At 55.6% G+C, this 19,228-nt stretch overlaps 3 protein-coding genes across 15 annotated transcripts; all 3 read left to right on the forward strand.

Moving 5' to 3' along the window:
* The first annotated feature begins 611 nt into the window (after window positions 1-611).
* Window positions 612-5,819, forward strand: LOC107324580 (methanethiol oxidase-like). Its single transcript, XM_085524426.1, has 12 exons — window positions 612-1,356; window positions 1,886-1,966; window positions 2,089-2,201; window positions 2,383-2,577; window positions 3,126-3,246; window positions 3,582-3,764; window positions 3,935-4,113; window positions 4,245-4,323; window positions 4,431-4,552; window positions 4,642-4,734; window positions 4,872-4,990; window positions 5,103-5,819. The coding sequence occupies exons 1-12, from the start codon at window positions 1,353-1,355 to the stop codon at window positions 5,263-5,265; spliced, it is 1,452 nt and encodes a 483-aa protein (XP_085380552.1). The 5' UTR covers window positions 612-1,352; the 3' UTR covers window positions 5,266-5,819.
* A 1,338-nt stretch (window positions 5,820-7,157) lies between these two features.
* Window positions 7,158-13,854, forward strand: LOC107324578 (methanethiol oxidase-like). The gene is made up of 12 exons (XM_015884712.3): window positions 7,158-7,506; window positions 8,616-8,669; window positions 10,023-10,135; window positions 10,215-10,400; window positions 10,507-10,627; window positions 10,769-10,951; window positions 11,569-11,747; window positions 12,151-12,229; window positions 12,310-12,431; window positions 12,508-12,600; window positions 13,046-13,164; window positions 13,248-13,854. Exons 1-12 carry the CDS (start codon window positions 7,440-7,442, stop codon window positions 13,408-13,410), a joined length of 1,479 nt encoding a protein of 492 aa, XP_015740198.1. The 5' UTR covers window positions 7,158-7,439; the 3' UTR covers window positions 13,411-13,854.
* A 211-nt stretch (window positions 13,855-14,065) lies between these two features.
* On the forward strand, window positions 14,066-18,098 carry RFX5 (regulatory factor X5). 13 transcript variants are annotated; one of them, XM_015884719.3, is made up of 10 exons: window positions 14,066-14,176; window positions 14,710-14,839; window positions 15,106-15,139; window positions 15,449-15,531; window positions 15,600-15,725; window positions 16,083-16,199; window positions 16,344-16,425; window positions 16,591-16,795; window positions 16,909-17,006; window positions 17,228-18,098. In XM_015884719.3, the coding sequence occupies exons 2-10, from the start codon at window positions 14,721-14,723 to the stop codon at window positions 18,020-18,022; spliced, it is 1,659 nt and encodes a 552-aa protein (XP_015740205.2). In that variant the 5' UTR covers window positions 14,066-14,176; window positions 14,710-14,720; the 3' UTR covers window positions 18,023-18,098. The 13 variants fall into 13 exon arrangements, with proteins under 13 accessions (XP_015740205.2, XP_085380855.1, XP_085380853.1 ...); XM_085524729.1 differs by having other exon boundaries at window positions 16,594-16,795; XM_085524727.1 differs by having other exon boundaries at window positions 15,603-15,725.
* Window positions 18,099-19,228: the final 1,130 nt, after the last annotated feature.

Below are 19,228 nucleotides of genomic sequence, written 5' to 3' on the forward strand. Positions count from 1 at the left end.
CTTGGTGTTGCTGAGCCTGCTCTTCTTCCCCTTCCTCCTATCAGCTTTAATTAGAAAATTCTACACCCCACAGCTTGGTTTTGTGAGGGATGCCAAAGACGTCACCAAGGAAAGCCAAATGGGATGACCAGCAAACTTTATTAATGCATAGAAGACTAATGATCTTACTAATTAGCAGTTGTGCAGATGCAAGAAGAAGGTGTTGTGAGGCATGTAGCAAAAGCACGCTGTCAGGGGACCCAACTGACCCCTGAAACTGCCTCTGATGGAGCAGCAGCTTCTTGTGCAGGGCTGTGCTTCATGCCATCCAGGCCAACACTGACTATAGCGAGCCAGGTCCAAGTCCTGAGCCTTTGCTCCTTCACTTGTATCACAACAGGCCCATGCATCTATATGGGTTAGGGGCAGAGTGTATAAAAGCAGCACAGAGGAGAATGACCTGGGGGTGTTAGCTGACAGCTGGCTGAAGATGAGCCACCATTGCACTCACATGGCCAAGGATACCAAGGACATCTGGGCTTATATCAGACGTAGCACAGCCAGCAGCAGCAGGAGGTGATCATCCCACTGGGGTCAGACTCTGTACCCAGGTAATGGCAGGACAAGAGGCGATGGCCTCAAGTTGCACCAGAAGAGGTCCAGGTTTCATATTAGGAAAAACTGCTCTGAAAGAGGAGCAGTGTGTTGGTACACGCAGCCCAGGGAAAGGATGGAATCACTCACCCTGGAGCTGCTCCCGGTGCAGCTGTTACATGGTGCTGGATTGCCCCAGAGCTTCATGGCTTCATCTCAGCCCTCAGACAGAGACGTGCCATGTGTCAGGGTCCAGATTTACGTGGCCTCGCTGAGATCAAGGATCGTCATTTCCAACAGCTGCTGGTGGGAGCAATTATCTAGCTGGGCTTCTCATCCCTCATGTGGAATTTGCAAGCTTTGCACATTGATAAGTCAAGAACCCCAGGATGGGGGACAGCGTTAATTAGTGATGTCCTGCATGGTCCGTGGAGGCCAGCAGAACCTGGCCAAGTCCCACTGGAGATGAGCAGGGCCCCACAATCTGATAGCGTGGCTTGTGCTGGAGGAAAGGACCTGCATGGAGCAGCAGATTTTTCCTCTAGATTGCTGGGTAGCAAGGCGGAAACAAGCCACAGCACTGGGCTGGCACCTCCCAACGCTTGGGAGCGTTTGCTCCTCCTTTGGCAGCTTGCTCAGTGCCCCCCACCCCTCTGCTGTGTATATAAGGCCCCTCAGAGTCCTGCCACTTCACATCTGCTCCAGCCAAGCAGACAGCAAGCAGCTCCTCCAGCTCCAGCACCTCTGCCTTGGTGAGAGTCAACCAGAAGGCCTACAGCATGGGTAAGGAATGCTCTGCAGCCTCCCTAGAACTGTTTCCAGGGGCCTCTCTGTGCTTTGAAAATCCATTTCCATTTGGCTCTGGGTTCTATGATCCAGCTACAAGAGAAGCTGGAGTTATTTTCCTTGCTAGAGCTTCAATGCTTACATGGTTCCCCATCTCAGTTCTCTCTCCATTGCTGCTGATGGACCCATGACAAGCATGGGATGCAGTGGGGAACGGAGCAGTGCTCTAATCTGTGATACCCTATGGTCATGGTTTAGTGGGCATGGAAGTGATGGGTCAGAGGTTGGACTTGATGGTCTCAGTGGTCTTTTCCAGCCTTAATGATTCCATGGTGCCCAGTGGCACCTGGGGGAGGATTCCTCTCCCATACCTGAGTTCTGTTGGGGCCACCACAAACAGAGACACAGTCATGAAGTCTTTGAAGGGAGCCAGGGTGGGAGAAGTCCACTGCGTGGGACAGAGTCTTCTGAATAAGCACCACCGAAGGACATTCCCCGTTTCACTCTTTTCTTTTTCTCATTTCAGACAGATGCAGAGTTCAGTGCTACCAGTACCCCAGCTGCCCCGATGTAGTGCAATCCAGGTGCTACCAGGCATGTCCTGAAGGTGAGTCTTTGCAAAGGAGCTCTGCCTTTGCTTCTGTCTGTAACTGAGAGTCCCCCGAAGCTTTTAACAGCCTCCATTGTTAATTCATAGCATGTTCTAACACAAGATCTCTATGTACTTAGCTCCTAGAGAAGAGGTTGCATACGTGACATGTACTTACCGAGAAACAGGCATTGACCAGCCTGACTTCCTGGCCACCATTGACCTCAACCCCAGATCTCCATATTACTGTCAGGTCAGCACCAACCTGTCTCTGACAGCTGCTAAGGCAGATTGACCACATCTATCATGCTTCTTTGAAATGGTTCCTTACTTTAAATCTTTGATCTTTACACTTCTAAGCTGTTGATTGCATGAAGTTGCCTTTTTCTGCCCATCTCGCTGACTAAACCCTGACTCTACCTTTGGCTGCCCAGGTGATCCATCGCCTGCCCATGCCCAACCTCAAGGACGAGCTGCATTGTTCTGGATGGAGCGCTGGCAGCACTGGCAGCATCTGCTTTGACAATGTCACAACGAAAAAGAACAAGCTGATCCTCCCTGGTCTGATTTCTTCCCGTATTTATGTGGTGGATGTGGGCACGCAGTGCCGGGCTCCTACAGTGTGTAAGGTATGGGGTTCACAGACTAGTTTTTGGGAAGGAGTTGGGAACTGGTGCTTCTGTAGCAATACAGAGGGAAGAAGGCTCTCTCCTTTTCTTCTCCTTCCCCTTCCCTGGTTTTACTGACCAGGTTCGCTTTTTCCTTGGCTTCAAAGACCTGGGTCATGGTTCCCTCTCAAATCTCTCCTTGTCAGACTGAGAAAGGCTCCCAACAGTTCTTTCCATTCTCTCCACCTGTTGCATTCAGGGAGTGTCCAGTAACTGGAGGTCAGGTCACACAGTCCATATCTAGCCCCTACCTCTCTCAGTGAGGTGGACAAATGAGCCCATGCAAGTTGTGTGTTATTCTATCCATGCTGTCCATGTAAAGAACTCAGTGACTTCTCTGCTGCTTTCCGAGGATGAAGACAGAATAGTAGGTCTATCATCTTTCTATGAAAGCTCCTGCAATCACCAGACCTTTTCAGACAGCTTCAACAATGCAGGGCTCTGTAATGTAGTGTGAAATTAACTGATCAACCAAGAGACATATCTGTGTGCATGTCTGCTTCTTCCAGATGATTGAGCCAGTGGACGTCTTCTGGAAGTGCAATAAGGGACACCTTAGCGTACCTCGCAGCCTGCCCAACGGTGACATTCTCATCGCCAACATGGGAGATGCAGCTGGCCGTGGGAAAGGTACTGCCTTGATGTAAGAAGGCTGGGAATAGTTCTGACTGGGAGGACAAACATCTAGTGAGCTCACCCAATGTGGGTAGCTTGGTCACTGCATGCACACTGAAGCAAAGAACTGTGATCTGAAGGTATGATAAATTTTGGACCTGAAAATTCAGTATAGCTCAGATGGAAACCTGAAATATACATGGACTTATGTAAAAAAGAAGCTGCAGAGTGTAGCTAAGAATCTCAAAGCCAAAAGTATACAGAGGAGCTTGGTCATTGGAGTCGTAGAAATACGCCATAGATCCTCTGCATTTAGAAGTGATCTGTTGTGCTTCCCTCTGGTGCTACAGGTGGATTTATTGTGCTGGATGGAGAGACCTTTGAGCTGAAGGGTAACTGGGAACATGAGTGCGAGATCCCCCCAACGGGCTATGACTTCTGGTACCAGCCACGCCACAACGTTCTCATTAGCACCGCCGGGATGGTCCCAAGGATTGCAGGACGAGGATTTAACCCAGATGACCTGAAGAAAGGTGAGGGAACGTGGATGCAGGAGCTGGGCAAGAGCTCAACAGGCTCATGGGCTGATGAAGATGTACTCATAGTATGGGTGGGAGCTGCAGAGAGGGGACAGGAAGAGCGTGTGTAGGTGTCACCCATCTCCAGGGCTGCCCTCCCCTCATGACTCACATCTTCTCCTCAGGGGTCTTTGGGCGCCGCCTGAACGTGTGGAATCTGTCCTGCCGGACCCTCACACAGTGCTTCGACCTGGGGGAGGACTCATTGCCCATGAGCGTTAAGTTCCTTCACAACCCTGATGCTGCCGAGGGATACGTCAGCTGTGCCCTGAGCGGCATCATCTACCGCTTCTACAAGTGCGAGGCAAGTGCTGGGCCTGCAGCCCCGGAGCCACAGCTCTGGGACCGGCTGAGAGTCCCCTGATGAAGGGCTGGCAGCTGAGAGCAAGGAATGCCAGCCTTGCTGTTGGTGTCAGCGATGTGTTTCTTGGACAGAGAGACAGCTGGGCGGTGGAGGAGGCCATCCAGATACCAGCCAAGGACGTGTCGGGATGGATTCTGCCCAAGATGCCAGGTGAGCCCTCCGTGCTGCTCCCCATTTCCTCCCGGCACACTGAGCTGTGCAGGATGCCTTCTGGGGATGCTGCCTCACCCACCGCTCTTTCTTCTCTGCCCTCCCAGCCTTCCCCTGCGACCTGGTCATCTCCCTGGATGACAAGTACCTGTACGTCTGCAACTGGCTGCACGGGGACATTCGCCAGTACGAGATCTCCAGGACCTGCAAGCCCCGGCTGGTGGGACAGGTGAGGCAGGGCCAGGAGGGTGCACTCCTGGCTCCGTGGCAGTGGGTGGTGGTGGTTAAGTGTTACACATCCCCGTGCCTTGCCTGCAGGTGTTTGTGGGAGGCAGCATCCTGCGAGGCGGGCCCGTGACAGTGTGCAGAGATGAAGAGCTGAAGTGCCAGCCAGAGCCCTTGGTGATCAAGGTAAGCGCTGCAGGCTCTGCCCCACGGCGTCCTCTGCACTTGGGCTCTGCTCTGCTCTCTGTTTTGCTGCTCCTGCTTTTGCTCATCTGCTGAAAGGAAGGAGCCAGCAAAGTCACTTCTCTCTGTTGTGCCTCCAGTGCAAGAGGGTGTATGGCGGCCCTGCGAAGATCCAGCTCAGTGTGGATGGCAAGAGGCTGTACGTCACCAACTCCTTCTACAGCACTTGGGACAAGCAGTTCTACCCGAACGTGGTCAAGTAAGGAACCTCTGGGGAAAAAGGGTCCCTTTTGGGTGCCCTCATGAGTGGGAATGGGAAAGGTGACATAGCTCTGCTCTTGTCTGCAATGCTGCTCCATCACCCCTCGCAGGGAAGGCTCTGTCATGCTCCAGATCGATGTGGACACGGAGAAGGGAGGCCTGACAGTGAACAAGAACTTCCTGGTGGATTTTGGAAAGGAACCCAACGGGCCTTGCCTTGCTCATGACATCCGCTTCCCTTGCGGAGATTCCACCTCCGACATCTCAGCCTAGGCACCATGGAACAGCTCCCTTCTTCTCTCTGATCTGTAGTGCAGCCATCAAACAGAGCGTAGGGTGATTGGGTTGGGGGTCCCATTCCTTGCTGCAATCTACATTTCTGCAGCCAATCCAGGCAGCCTTTGTTTTCCATGCACACAAGCCACTGGGTGTGCTTCCCAGTGCACAGCTCAGCTCCTTGCTCAGACTCAGAGCCATGCACAACACACAGCTCCTTTCAATCAACATTTGCATCCTCACCTTGCCATATGGAGCAGCTGGAGGCTGCTGAGCTCTTTCAGAGTTTGCTCACACTAGTTGATGAAGGCCACAGAAGGTGAAGTACCCACGTTGTCCGAGTTACTGCTCTTCAGCCATGTCTTTTGCTGGGCACATCTTGCCTGGCACAGGGGCACATGGAAGTCCCTGGCACGTGCCAGTGCCTGGGCCAGGAGGTGTTGTATCACTGAAGGAGTCTGAAGTGCTTCAGTCAGAAAGGGATGCCTGATTCCTGATGCTGGTTTTCTTGTGTTCTGCTTCAAACATGAATAAAACTCTTCTTTGCATCACCTCAGTCTCCATGTCTTAATTCATGGCAGCTCTTCCATTTCTGAGCAAAGCATGTTGGCAGTCCCTTTTCTGCCTCAACCAGGAGCAACTTCCCTAAGGAATGTGTAGCACTTTTGTCACCCAAAGCAATGCTTGGATTTTCTAGGGTTTACTTTAGAAAGGATTGGGAGAACACATGTAATAGTTATTCCAAAGGAGTCACGTCTGTAATGTGCCTGGTTGTGTTTTCACTTGCATTACTCTGTACTCCCTCTTGGTTTTGACAAAAACGAGCTCAGCACCTTCAAACTTCAGAATAGAATTCTCTCACTCCAAGAAATGAACTCGGAGTTTCTCTCCACAGAAAGATGTGGTTATCAGAGCTTTAGACCATTCCCTGCTTCATACATGCCCTGTGGAGCTTTATCTCCAGATGCCAAAGCCCTACCTTGCACTGGAAGCCTGCTTGTTGTGCAGAACAGCAACCACTGCCCCAGGGATGATCTGCAAAAGCCCTTCTGCACACCCACCCATGTTCCCATTAGTCCCGCTTGCCTCCAGTCTCTCTACAAAGGCACAATTTGCAGCCATAATTAGTTTGGAGACTGCAAGAATTAAAGTATAAAGAGTATAGAGAGTTCCAATTTTTAGCCTTTCATGTTCTTAGAAGAACATGACTTCATTGACTTCCCTCACACTTCCCATAGTCAAAGTTATTGCACCCTTAATGATCCTGGGAGGAAAGTAAGCCACCAAAATGAGGTGTGCAGGAGTTCTGGAAGTTCTGGCTCCTTGGTTTGTTTGGCCCAGAGCGGAGGAGCTGAGGGAAGGCAGCATGGAGTTCCTCATGGCACCACATCTCCTCATGTCTTACAGCTCCTCGTGTGCAACAGCCCCTCACAGCCCTACAGCTCTCATCATGGTTTCAAGCACCCAACACAATCAGTTGAGCCCCAGCAGGTGGAGGTGGGGCAGGAGGCGCTGATGCCGCATCCATGGGCCTTTTTGTTGCCAATTTTTGGGTGGAAAGGGGCTTTGTATCCAAGTTCCACCCCTGGGGTGGGTGCAGATAACAGGGCAGGAACCCACAGGTGAATCTGTGCTCAAGGTATCAGCCAACGTCGGATGTGTCACAGGGAAACCAGCTGCATTGCTTCTTCCATCCGCCGCTGCATGGCAAGCACTCACCCTGCAATTATAAGAAACCCAGTCCTCACTTTTAATTTTCACTTGGTGATTAATATCTGCAAACTCATTAAGTTATTTCTGTGGTTGGGAGCGTCAGCGCTCACCCACGCCTCGCTGGGGGCACCGCATGGGGAAGCTCCTGACAGCACTTCCAGGACGGACCCACAGGAGTGGGGCTGCCCCATTTTTCCCTGTGCCCCAAATCCCCATTGGGTTCTTAGTGTGAGCACTGTGCAGTTCAGCCACCACCATTTGCTCTCCATCCGTGGGAGGAGAGGAGTTCTGAAATACTTCCCGCACCTTTCCAGCGCTGCCCCGGTGCCTCCCACACCCTGGGGCGTGGGGATCCTCCCTCAGTGTCCTTTTCACACCAGCCCTCTCCCCATCGCTCTCCCTATATATTGGAGCCCCGCGGAGACGCGTCTCCTCACCGACGTGTTCCAGGCAGCAGCATGCAGAGAGAATCAGCTCCTTCCATTTCCCACCAGAAGATGACATCCAGCACAGCCTCCAGCTCTGGTAAGTGACCTCTCCATGTATCCAGGGCTGCTCTGCATTCCTCCAAATCTCCTGGATGTTCTGCTCCTGGACACCCTGAAAGCTTTTCACACGTGGGGATGAGCATGGTATTTTCTCTGCCTGGAGAGGGTTCCTTTTCTCCTGTGCCAGGTAGCGTTTAGGCATACTGATAATGAAAAGAGTTCTGACTGCTTTTCATCCACTTATTCCCACTTTTATGCACCTGTAACACACAGTGCCATGCCTTGGCAGGGAGCCCTCAATGCAAAGTTTGGGTTTGGTGGGGTATTTTCTGCAGAGGAACGGAGAAGGGGTGGCTCCGCAATGCTCTGGGTAAGGAGCAGAGGCTCTGTGCCCTGTGCTGCCCTCAGAACATGATGTCCTCGGGGAGAAAACCTTCAAAAGAAAACAAGAAACTGAGTCAGCAAAGCTGAGTTGTGAACTTTGATATAGGTTTTCTCCCTCTCCTCAGGCTTGCCATCGTAAATGGGGAAGAACAAAAACAAAGAATCACAGAATCCTTTGAATTGGAAGGGGCTTGTAAAGGCCATCTGGTCTCACCCTGCTGCAATGAACAGGGACAAGGTTCCTTCCACCCAAACCACTCCTATGGTTCTGAGGATGATCTGTAAGGACCCTTCCAATCCAATCATTCTATAGTTGACCTTTAAGGACCCTTCCAACCCAACCATCCTACAGTTCCATGGATGATCATTAAGGTCACAGAATCGTTTGAGTTGGAAGGGACCTTTAAAGGCTGGCCAGTCCAATCTCCCACAGTGAACAGGGACATCCACAGCTCCAGCAGGTGCTCAGCACCTGGTTCACCTGATTTTAATGCCTCTTGGAGGGATTCTTTTGGAGGTGGTGGATCTGGGGACTTCTTTGGGAGCATGTGGGCATCCTGGTTTGCTCTGGACACCCATCTTCATCTTTGGAGATCTCAGTGGGTGCTGGAGGACCATCACCTGCCTTGCCTGGGGCTGATGTGGTCCCATCGCTGCAGGGGATTCTCTCAGACCACAGTGGCTGCAATGAGGAACTCAGCCTTTGCAAAAAGCGCTTTCAAATCTCTCACTCCTTTCCATTCCTTCTTGTTCCCAATGCAGCTCAGTGTGGAGCATGCGGTCCCGGCTATGCCTCTCCCCTGGACGCAATGAAAGGTGAGTGCACTGCGTGGGGCTTTGGGGACCAGCCCTGTGCTGGCTGTCGGTGAAGATGAGAGCAATGCTTTCAAGAAGATAAATGAGCTCCATCCACGGAGGAGGCTCCCAGCAGGTGCCAGGGAAGCATTTGTCTGGGGCCAAGCCTCGCTTGCATCATGGTGTCAGAACTTTTCAGACTTCAGAATAGTTTGCAATGGGTCCGAACCTTCACAAAGCTACCCGAGGCTTCGCAGGGCAGAACCAAATGAGTTTCCCAGAGGGAACAGTGCTGCTGCAGCCATGATCTGACCCACTCAGATCTGCAGGGAGTGGAGAAGGCTGGGGGCGAATTCCGGATTTTCCGGACGCCCTCCAGAACACGGCATCATGCTCTGCTCCTGGTGCCTGCTCAGAACCTCCTGCAGTAAAATGCACCCTCCCAGGCTGTTTGCTTGGGCACTTTGCCTGGAAATCCTTCTGGTTGCACTGCCAGAACTCTGTGCTCTCCTGTGAAGAGCTCAAGGAAAGCATCACCTGCTGCAGCCCCTCCCTTAATCCTCTTCCCCAGCGCTTCACAAGCACAGCTCTGAAACCTCAGTCCTGGAGTTTGGTGCTGCTCTGTGACTCCCATCCCGGAAATATCTTTCAGCAAAGCAAACAACAGCAAATGACTGAGTATTTAAAGACTGGTAAAGGGCTGATAATGGTGCGGTGTTGAAAAGGTAGCAGCTATTGCTGCTTTGGATCAGCCCCAGGCTCCCAGATCACCTCTCCCTGTTTTCCGCCTCCTTCTCCTCCTCTGCACTTCTCAGACCAGTTCCTCCCCTTCGCTTTGCTTTGCTTTGTCAGCACTTTTTGACACGGGGTACCACCCCTGCAGGGCGAGGAGATGGTGGGAGTGGGGTGCTGTGGGTCCCTGGGTGCAGTCACCATGCTCTGTCTGGGAACCAGAACCCAGCAGGGCTGTCACTGTTCAGCGAGATCTTTGTGCCCTTGGCTTCAGCCTGGCGAGAGCTCTACCTTTCCACTTCTCATGTATTTTCAAGGCTAGATGGAAATCATAGAACACCTTGAGCTGGAAGGGATCTCATAGAATATCCCAGCTTGGAAGAGACCCAAGTTGGAAGGATCATCGAGTCCAACTCCTGGCTCCACACAGCACCACCCAAAAATCAGATCCTATGTCTGAGAACGCAGTGTGCTTTGGTTCATGAGACCAGTGGGGTGACCCAGGGCCATGGCAATCCATAGGGAGGATACCCCAAACCCAATGAGCCCAACTCCCCCAGGGCAGCCATCTCCAGCCGCAGGGATGTGGGAATCCGGCTGTTCCTGCTGATGCTGATGCAACCAATGTTTCCATCTTGAAAGGTCCACGGGAGGAGATTGTGTACGTGCCCTGCATCTACAGGAACACCGGCAGGGGCAAACCCGACTTTCTGGCCACCGTGGATGTAGACCCCAAATCTCCACACTACAGCCAGGTACCAAACACTTCACCTCAGTGCTGAACGGGTGGCAGTGACCAACCCTCCAGGTGTGAGTGGGACTGGGGCTTCACAGGTGATCCACCGCCTGCCCATGCCCAACCTGGGGGATGAGCTGCACCACTCGGGCTGGAACACCTGCAGCAGCTGCTTTGGGGACACCACCAAGAAGAGGAACCGCCTGATCCTCCCCAGCCTGATCTCCTCCCGCATCTACGTGGTGGATGTGGGAACCGACCCGCGAGCTCCCAGGCTCTTCAAGGTACTTTGGAGGTGATGCTGGGACCACCAGCCCTGTGAGCCCAATAAGTGCCTCATCACCGGGGACAGCTCATGGAGGAGCTGGTGGTACCTGTGAAATCCTGCAGGTTGTCAATCCAGAGGATGTCTTCTGGCAGTGTGACCTGGGATACCTGCACACCTCCCACTGCCTGGGCAGTGGTGAGGTGATGATCAGCACGCTGGGAGACCCGGCTGGCAATGGGAAAGGTACGGGGCTGGGCGAGTGGTCCCACATCCAGTGCTATCCCAAGATGTCTGTAACACCTCGCTCCATACTTTGTTGTCTTAGAACACATGGTTCACCTGGGTGGTTTCCTCATCACCAAGGCATGTTTGGTTTTGCTCCAGGTGGCTTTGTTCTGTTGGATGGAGAGACCTTCGACATCAAGGGGAACTGGGAGATGGGTGACAAGAACCCGCCGATGGGTTACGACTTCTGGTACCAACCACGCCACAATGTCCTGATCAGCACAGAGTGGGGAATCCCAAAGTTCCTGGGATATGGGTTTAACCCAAACGACCTGAAGAAAGGTGAGGAAATTGTTGTTGAAGTACTCCAGGAAAGGTGCTGAGCAGCACTGCCATGAGGCCAAATTTCAGCCTTCTTCTGCCAATTCAGTAGACAAGGAGCAAACTGAGACAGTCTGCTTGCTGTCTTGCACACAAATTCCCAGAGCTCACTTAGGCTTAAAACACAGGCAACACAGGTTGGATTTCACCAGTAGGGATGAGGGATGAACCCCACATCAGCTCAACACCCCCAGAGGTGTCCCTGCCCTTCAGGCCTTCTCCTAACAAGGTTCTTCCGTGATGGGACATCAATGCGAGTGATGTGGATGTGGCTCGTAAGCCCATGGTTTAGTTGGAGTGGAGGTGACGGGTTGACTACCATGTCAAGATCATCAAGTCCACCATGGGCTGATGTTCTTGGAGGTCTTTGCCCACCTTAATGATTCTATGAATGGGGACAGGGTGACCTCTGGACTTTGTGATCTTGGAGGCTTTTCCAACTTTTTTAGCAACTTTTTAGCAACTCCGTGATTCTGTCATCTACGCTGGTGACCATCAGGGCTCACCTGGGCCCATGGCACATCTGTGCTGGCCCCATTCCCCACAGCAACCCCTATGAACCCCCTGACCCCTCCCAGGGCGCTACGGCCGTCGCCTCAATGTGTGGGACTGGACGACCCACACCTACATTCAGGCCATCGACGTGGGGGAGGACGCGGCGCCGCTGGAGATTCGCTTCCTGCACAACCCCGACGCAGCCGAGGGCTTCGTGGGCTGCACCATCAGCAGTGCCATCCATCGCTTCTATAAGACAGAGGTATGTGTTGGGAGGGTGCTGCCCCGCACCAGGATGCCATCCAGGCTGCAGCCACAGGACCTGTTCTGACCAGCAGTGCTTCACGTTGGGATGATGGGATTTGGAGGATTAAAACCTTTGTTGTGGATTTATACAGCGCGAGCAATGTTCCCAGTGTTTATAGTGCGTTCAACAACAAATCTGGCATGGAGAACCTCTTTGATCAAACCAGTTAATCCAGTTGGAAAACCAAACAGGTTCCTGGCCCCATAGCCCTGCCTCAGGTCCCAGCTCCTCAGGTCCTGGTCCTACAAAGCTAGACATGAGCTTTGCATCCCTATGCTGGATGCACACATGGTGTCCCCCACCTCGGGGTCTTCTCCTGCCCACTCTGAGCCCTGTGGGGCTGTTCTCTGTCCTGCAGCGTGGTGATTGGGCAGCTGAGAAGGTGATCCAGGTCCCCAGCAAGAAGGTGGAGGGCTGGCTGCTCCCAGACATGCCGAGTGAGTGTGTCCCCATGAGCCACTGTGTGCCCACTGCCCTCCATGCTGCTCATGGGTAACTGTGCCATGTATTCCCCAAGGCTTCATCACCGACATCCTCATCTCGCTGGACGACAGGTTCCTCTACTTAAGTAACTGGTTACATGGGGATGTCCGCCAGTACGACATCTCTGACACCCGCAGGCCCAAGCTGGTGGGACAGGTGAGGCAGCAGCAGCTCTCCCCATTGCCTGGGGAGGCCATCCCCATGCCACCACGGTGTCACCTCTCTCTTGCAGGTCTTTGTTGGGGGCAGCATCTCCAAGGGAGGGCCAGTGGTTGTGCTCAAAGATGAGGAGCTGCAGTGCCAGCCAGAGCCCTTTGTCATCCAGGTGAGCTCCACTTTGCTCTTCCCACCTCCACCTTGAGCCTCCAACTACATGGGGCTGTGGTGGTAAGGATGGGGAGCACCCAATTCCTGCATCCACTGTGTTCAATGAGATGACATCATGGCTGAGTGGCAAGGCTCTGCTGGCTTTCCACTGTGTCCCATATGGAACAACAGCACGGTTTTGCGGCAAGGATCCCCTTGGTTCTGCATCCACCATGGTGAGATGACACCATGGCCAAATGGAGAGGTTCTGGTGGTTCTCCACCGCATCCCAAGGGAAGACACTGCGGTTGGGTGGCACAGTTCTCTACTATGACCCATGGGATGACACCACGGCCTCGTAGTGAGGTCCTGGTTATTTCCCACCATGTTCTATGGGACAATACCATGGTCAGGTTCTGCTCCACCATCTGCTGCTCACTGCATGTCCCCTCCATCTCCTGCAGGGCAAGAAGGTGGCTGGGGGCCCTCAGATGATCCAGCTCAGCCTGGATGGGAAGCGGCTCTACGTCACCACGTCGCTGTACAGTGCCTGGGACCGGCAGTTCTACCCCGACCTCATCAGGTGGGCATCCCACTGCGGTGCTCACTGCCATATTAGGGGCTGAGCCCTCTGACACCCCCCCTTCACCCCAATGCCCCTCGCAGGGACGGCTCCGTGATGCTGCAGATCAACGTGGACACAGAGAAGGGCGGTCTGAGCGTCAACCACGACTTCCTGGTGGATTTCGGGAAGGAGCCGGGAGGGCCCTGCATGGCACATGAGATGCGCTACCCCGGCGGGGACTGCACCTCCGACATCTGGGTTTAGGGCTGTTTAGGGCCGCCCGCAGCTACCCCCCAATGCTGGGTGCTGCCCCACACCAGTGCTGCGGGCACAGTGGGATGAAGCTGGAGGTTCTTTGCTGTGCCCACCTGAAGCTTCCTGTGCCCCATTCAGTGCAACCCATACCCTACATCCCACATCCCCTATCTTGCATCTTGCACCCTACACATCCCATATCCCACACCCCACATCTCTCACCCTGTACCCAGCACCCCTCACCCACATCCTACACCCCATATCTTACATCCCCTGTCTCGCACCCTACACCCATATCCCATATCCTACACCCCACACCCGCATCCCAGCCCACCTTGCAGCCCTCAGGTCCCCCCTTGCCAACAGATTTGGGGGGGGGAGGTGCAGCGATCAGCCCTGAGCACCACGCAAATATGGGCCCCACAATAAAGCAGAGACCTCTGCAACCTCTCATCTCTGCCCTTTTCTTCACCTCTGTTTGTACATCGCTGTGCACACATTGCTGTACACGCTGCACGCCCACTGCCCGCACACCCCTCTTTTACCCCCCACGTCCCCTCCCTCGACTCCACCAATCAGAAGCTGTTGCTAGGCAGACTTCATCTCGAGCACCGCCACTCAACAGCGCAGCCCTACTTGTATCTGGGTAGGACAGCAGAGAGTAGCCAATCACGTTAAAGCACGGCTCAGTATCCGGGCAGGTCTAAGGCGTCGCAGCCAATCAGAAAAAAGCTTCTGGCGGCCCCGCGGAGGGGTGCAGCACTTTCGGTTCCCGGTGCGCGTGGGGCGGCGGCGGCACGAGGAGGAGGAGGGGGTCGGGTCGGGACGGGACGGGACGGGTCGGGTCGGGTCGGTACCGGGCGGGACGGGGCAGAGCGGAGCCCGCAGGTGGGTGCGGGCCGGGGGGCGCGGCGCTGTTACCGGTAGAGTCCCCGTACCGTCGGGTCCCCCCCGTCCGCCGGGAGCTGCTGGGTCCGGGGGGTCCCTGCCGTCTCCAACCCCCACTGTCCCCCGTTCCCGTATCCCCATCCCATGTCCCCATCTGTGTCCCGTGCTGTCTCCCATCCTCCTGTCCTTTACAACCCGCTTTCCCCGTTTCCCATTCCCTGGGATGTTCCCTCCGTCCCCCCGTTGCCACCCCCGTCCCATACCGGGTACGGGCTGCGCTGCACGCTGCCTATCCTGCGTCCCATCGCTGGGTGGGGACACGGGGACCGAGGGCAGATCCAGCCCTGTGGTCCCCACTGGGCTCTGACTGGGTCCCCTCCCCATTCTTGGGCTGAGTTTCTGCTTCCCCCCCTCCCCAAGACCCCAATGCAATGGCTGATGAAGAGCTGAGCACCCAGGCCACCAAGAAGGGCACTGTGTCACCCGGAGGGTCCCGGAGCAGCGCGGCAGAGCCGGGCACGTTGCTGCAGAAACTGCGGGGCAACATCTCGTAAGGCTGCAATGAACCCCCCAGCAACATGAGCCAACCCAAAAGGGATCTGACTTCAGAGGGGTGATGAGTTTGTAACTCCCTAGATGGAAGGAATGAGAGTTTGTAACCCCCTGGATGGAAGGGATGAGAGTCTGTGCCTCTTTTGGGGGTGGGAACGTTGGTGCAGAGCTCCTAATGTGGGCAGGGGGTCCTCAGAGTGAGGCCATCCTGTGACCTGATGCCCTTTCCTTGTCTCTTCTGTCCCTTCCATCTGCCCCCTGCAGCAAAGCAGTGCAGAACAAAGTCGATGCCATCCTGGTGAGTGCCTCTGTGGGATGGGGGAGCGCTGCATGCCCACCCCTCCATGATCCAAACCCCACTTCCAACCATGCACCAGGACCCCATTCCCCCAATCCCATGTCCTATAGGGCGAGGAGCTGCTCAGCACCCATTCCCTCAGTCCCACATGGGGTGATCCCTGCTGTCCCCCGAGACCCCATTTACCCCACGTGCGGGCTGTGCCCATGCTCACAAACCTTTGGCTCCAAATGCTCCATGAGTGCTGGATCCTTCAACTCTCTTTGTCTCCGGTCCCTCCTCCTCTCCACACGGACCCTTTACCCATAGCAAGATGTCCAGAAGTTCTCCGACAGCGACAAGCTCTACCTCTACCTCCAGCTGCCATCGGGGCCAAGCCTGGGGGACAGGAGGTGGGTGCTGGGGGTCTGTCTCCCCGTGCCATCATCCCCATCCGCTTACTCCATACCATCATTCCCAGCAGCAGCCTGGACCTAAGCTCACTGAGCACAGCTGAGTACATGCATGCCTGCAATTGGATCCGGAACCACCTGGAGGAGCACGCAGACACCTGCCTGCCCAAGCAGGATGTCTACGATGCCTACAGGTGAGCAGCACCCATAGAGCATTGTTTGGGGGCAGTGGGTGCTTGGAGTTGGTTGGGAATGGCCATGCTTAATGCAGGTCATCTGTAATGCGATGATTACATGAGGTGAGCATGGTGGTGCCCCACAGAGCTCAGTTTGGGGTCAGCAGGAGCTTGGGGTTGGTTGGGTATGGCCATACCCAAGAAGGGCATCTACAGATCCTACAAGTGAGCACAGCGGTGCCCCACAGAGCTCTGTCTGGGGTCAGGTGGCACTTGGGGTGGGTTGGGAATGGCCATGCTCAATGCCAGCTCTTGGAACACGGAATGGGAGCAGCAAGGAGGGCTCATCAGCTTTGACCTACCCTTCCCCCCCAGGCAGTACTGCGATAATCTCTGCTGCCGCCCTCTGAGCGCTGCCAACTTTGGGAAGATCATCAGGGAGATCTTCCCCAACATCAAGGCCAGGAGGCTGGGAGGCCGTGGGCAATCAAAATATCCTTTGGTCACGATGGGTCTGTAACAGCAGGCAGAGTTGGTGGCTCCCGATGGGGAGGTCTGGCTCCTGGTGCCGTGCATGGGGTCAGTGCCCAGTCAGCCATCCCAGCTGTGGTTTGTTGTCCCTTAACCCCAACACACATACTGCTACAGCGGCATCCGGAGGAAGACGGTGGTCAGCCTGCCGCCACTGCCCAGCCTGGACCTGAAGGTGACGGAGACCGTAAGTCCTCCATGCTGGTTGGTGTTCTGCCTCTATGGGAAACGCTCAGAGGAGTGGGGCAGAGGGATGCATTCCTATGGAGAGAGCAAGGGCTGAGCGTTCCAGCCCCATACACCAGTGACATTGGAGGTGTTGGCCCTGTTGGTGATGTTGGTGTCCCATCAGCAGCACACGGAGCTGACAGATCTGGTGCAGTCCTACACCAGCGAGGTGATGGAGGCAGCCTGCGCCCTGACCTGCGACTGGGCCGAGAAGATCCTCAAACGTTCCTTCAACAACATCGTGGAGGTGGCACAGTTCCTCATCCAGCAGCACATCATCAGCTCCCGCTCAGCCCGCGCCGATCTTGTCATGGCCATGGTGGTCTCAGGTGGGCCAATGGCCCCAAGGGATATGGAGTTTGGTGGCCATGGGGGTGGTTTGGGGCACTGTCCCCACTCAGTGGGGCTCATCCCCACCTCATGGCTCACTGCGTGTCCCCAGAGAGCACAGAGAAGGCCCATCGTGATGGCCGCTCTCCTCCACTGTCCAAGAGGAATGGCCTGGAGGCCTCAGAGGGTGGCGAGCAGAGCCTGGCACAGGTGAGGCCATGCAGGACACAATGTCCTTCAACCCCTGCTGTCCCCCATCCCCTGCTGTCCCTATCTCTTGTCCCCTGTCCCTGTAGACCTGTCCTTCTGGAGATCCTGTCCTCCTGGGGTCCTTGTTCTCATGTCTCTGCTTTCCTTGTGCCCCCGTCCTCATGTCCCACATCACCTGGTGTCCCACCATGTCTCCATCTCACGCTGCATCCCACCCACAGACCAAGAAGGATACTGTCCCCAAGGCCACCATCCCACCGCGTTCCGACAAGAAGAAGCCCCCAGAGCCATGCAAGCCGCAGAGCAGCCCCCAGGTGAACGCGCTGATGGCCCGTTTGCCCCTTCTCCTCCCCCGTGTCCCCCCCGGCCCCACAGCCGTGTGCTCTTCCCCTCCAGTCCTGGCTCCCAAACTGACAGCCGCCCCACTGGGGGGCACCATGAAGGTGGCTGTCCCGCTGCCCCCTGGGCTCAACGTGCTGCTGCCTGGTGTGGCCATGCCCGCGGCTGACAGCCCCCGTGGAGCAGCCTCCGATGGCCCCCCAGGCTCAGCCCAGCGCCCCGTGGCCACCAAGAGGTCCTCAGAGGTGGCCCACGAGGCTGGGGCCAAACGCAGGCGCGGGAGGCCGAGGAAGAGGACAGAGGAGGAGGAAGGAGGCATGGGGTCACTGGGTCACAGCAGGGATGTGGCTGAGGGGACAGAGCTGGGGGCTGAATGCTCTGACAGCGCACACGGAGGTGACAATGGGCACAGAGGTGACAATGGGCTCAGAGGTGACAATGGGCACAGAGGTGACGGTGCCCATGGAGGTGATGGCATGGATGGCATGGCCGTGGTGTCCCCAGCCCAAGTGAGCGTCATCCAGGACGGCCGTGGGCTGCAGGAGGAGGCTCTGAGCACAGCACCGGGTGGCAGCGTGGTCACAGGAAGGGACAGTGGTGACAATGAGCTGCGTGGGGATGGACACGGCGCCGGGATGGAGCCCACAGCCCCACGTGTGTTCCCGGAGGGGACATAAGGACCCACTGCTGAAAGTGGGAGGTCCTCATCACCGCGTGTCACTGTCACCTGCCATTAAACACAGCGCTGTGCCACTGCTGGGCCACATGTCCTTGTGTCACCATGAGGGGGGGGAGGGTGATGTGGGGGTGTGAGTGGTGTCGCTGCCCCCACAATGTCACTGTGCATGGAATGGCGCTGGGTGTCACCTCACTGCCCCACGGTCCATGGAATGGCACTCATGGTCCATAGAGTGTCACCTCACTGCCCCACGGTCCATGGAATGGCACTCATGGTCCATAGAGTGTCACCTTACTGCCCCATGGTCCATGGAATGGCACTCATGGTCCATAGAGTCACCTCACTGCCCCACGGTCCATGGGATGGCACTCATGGTCCATAGAGTCACCTCACTGCCCCACAGTCCATGGAATGGCACTCATGGTCCATAGAGTCACCTCACTGCCCCACGGTCCATGGAATGGCACTCATGGTCCATAGAGTCACCTCACTGCCCCGCGGTCCATGGAATGGCACTCATGGTCCATAGAGTGTCACCTCACTGCCCCACGGTCCATGGAATGGCACTCATGGTCCATAGAGTCACCTCACTGCCCCGCGGTCCATGGAATGGCACTCATGGTCCATAGAGTCACTTCACTGCCCCATGGTCCATGGAATGGCACTCATGGTCCATAGAGTGTCACCTCACTGCCCCATGGTCCATGGAATGGCACTCATGGTCCATAGAGTCACCTCACTGCCCCATGGTCCATGGAATGGCACTCATGGTCCATAGAGTCACCTCACTGCCCCATGGTCCATGGAATGGCACTCATGGTCCATAGAGTCACCTCACTGCCCCCCGGGTGTCACCATCCCTGGGGTCACCTCATCCTCACGGCCCCATTGGCTGCCCATGGGATGTCACCCACCCTGGGGTGGCACAGAGTCCCCGTGGGGACACACAGGGCATTAGTGGAGCACAGGATGGCAGCCCTGTGCCTCAGTTTCCCCTCCGCGTCCAACAACAACGAGCAAAGGGGTGATTTGAGCTGAAAAACAGCGGATTCAGTGAAACCCGGAGCTCCATCACCCTCCTCCCCATTTAGCCACGCCCCTCACTTGGCCGCACCCTCCCGATCATGCCCACGCTCGACCCCGCCCCTTCCTCTGACCACGCCTCCCCTCCGGGCCACCAGGGGGCGCTGTTTGCGGAGGCCCC

The sequence above is a fragment of the Coturnix japonica genome, chromosome 27, assembly GCF_054131305.1.
Source record: "Coturnix japonica strain WE chromosome 27, WE-NBRP24, whole genome shotgun sequence".
Lineage (NCBI taxonomy): Eukaryota > Metazoa > Chordata > Aves > Galliformes > Phasianidae > Coturnix > Coturnix japonica.

What these genes read in the sequence shown, in the direction of transcription:
- LOC107324580 (XM_085524426.1), top strand. An exon ending in TGCAGCTGGCCGTGGGAAAG is followed by an intron (nt 3,247 to 3,581) that starts GTACTGCCTTGA and finishes CTGGTGCTACAG; the next exon opens with GTGGATTTATTGTGCTGGAT. An exon ending in CAGAGCCCTTGGTGATCAAG is followed by an intron (nt 4,735 to 4,871) that starts GTAAGCGCTGCA and finishes TTGTGCCTCCAG; the next exon opens with TGCAAGAGGGTGTATGGCGG.
- LOC107324578 (XM_015884712.3), top strand. Translation starts at nt 7,440, where the DNA reads ATGCAGAGAGAATCAGCTCCTTCCATTTCCCACCAGAAGATGACATCC. An exon ending in AATCTCCACACTACAGCCAG is followed by an intron (nt 10,136 to 10,214) that starts GTACCAAACACT and finishes GGGGCTTCACAG; the next exon opens with GTGATCCACCGCCTGCCCAT. An exon ending in ATCGCTTCTATAAGACAGAG is followed by an intron (nt 11,748 to 12,150) that starts GTATGTGTTGGG and finishes TCTGTCCTGCAG; the next exon opens with CGTGGTGATTGGGCAGCTGA.
- RFX5 (XM_015884719.3), top strand. Translation starts at nt 14,721, where the DNA reads ATGGCTGATGAAGAGCTGAGCACCCAGGCCACCAAGAAGGGCACTGTG. An exon ending in GGAGGCCGTGGGCAATCAAA is followed by an intron (nt 16,200 to 16,343) that starts ATATCCTTTGGT and finishes ACCCCAACACAC; the next exon opens with ATACTGCTACAGCGGCATCC. An exon ending in CATGGCCATGGTGGTCTCAG is followed by an intron (nt 16,796 to 16,908) that starts GTGGGCCAATGG and finishes GCGTGTCCCCAG; the next exon opens with AGAGCACAGAGAAGGCCCAT.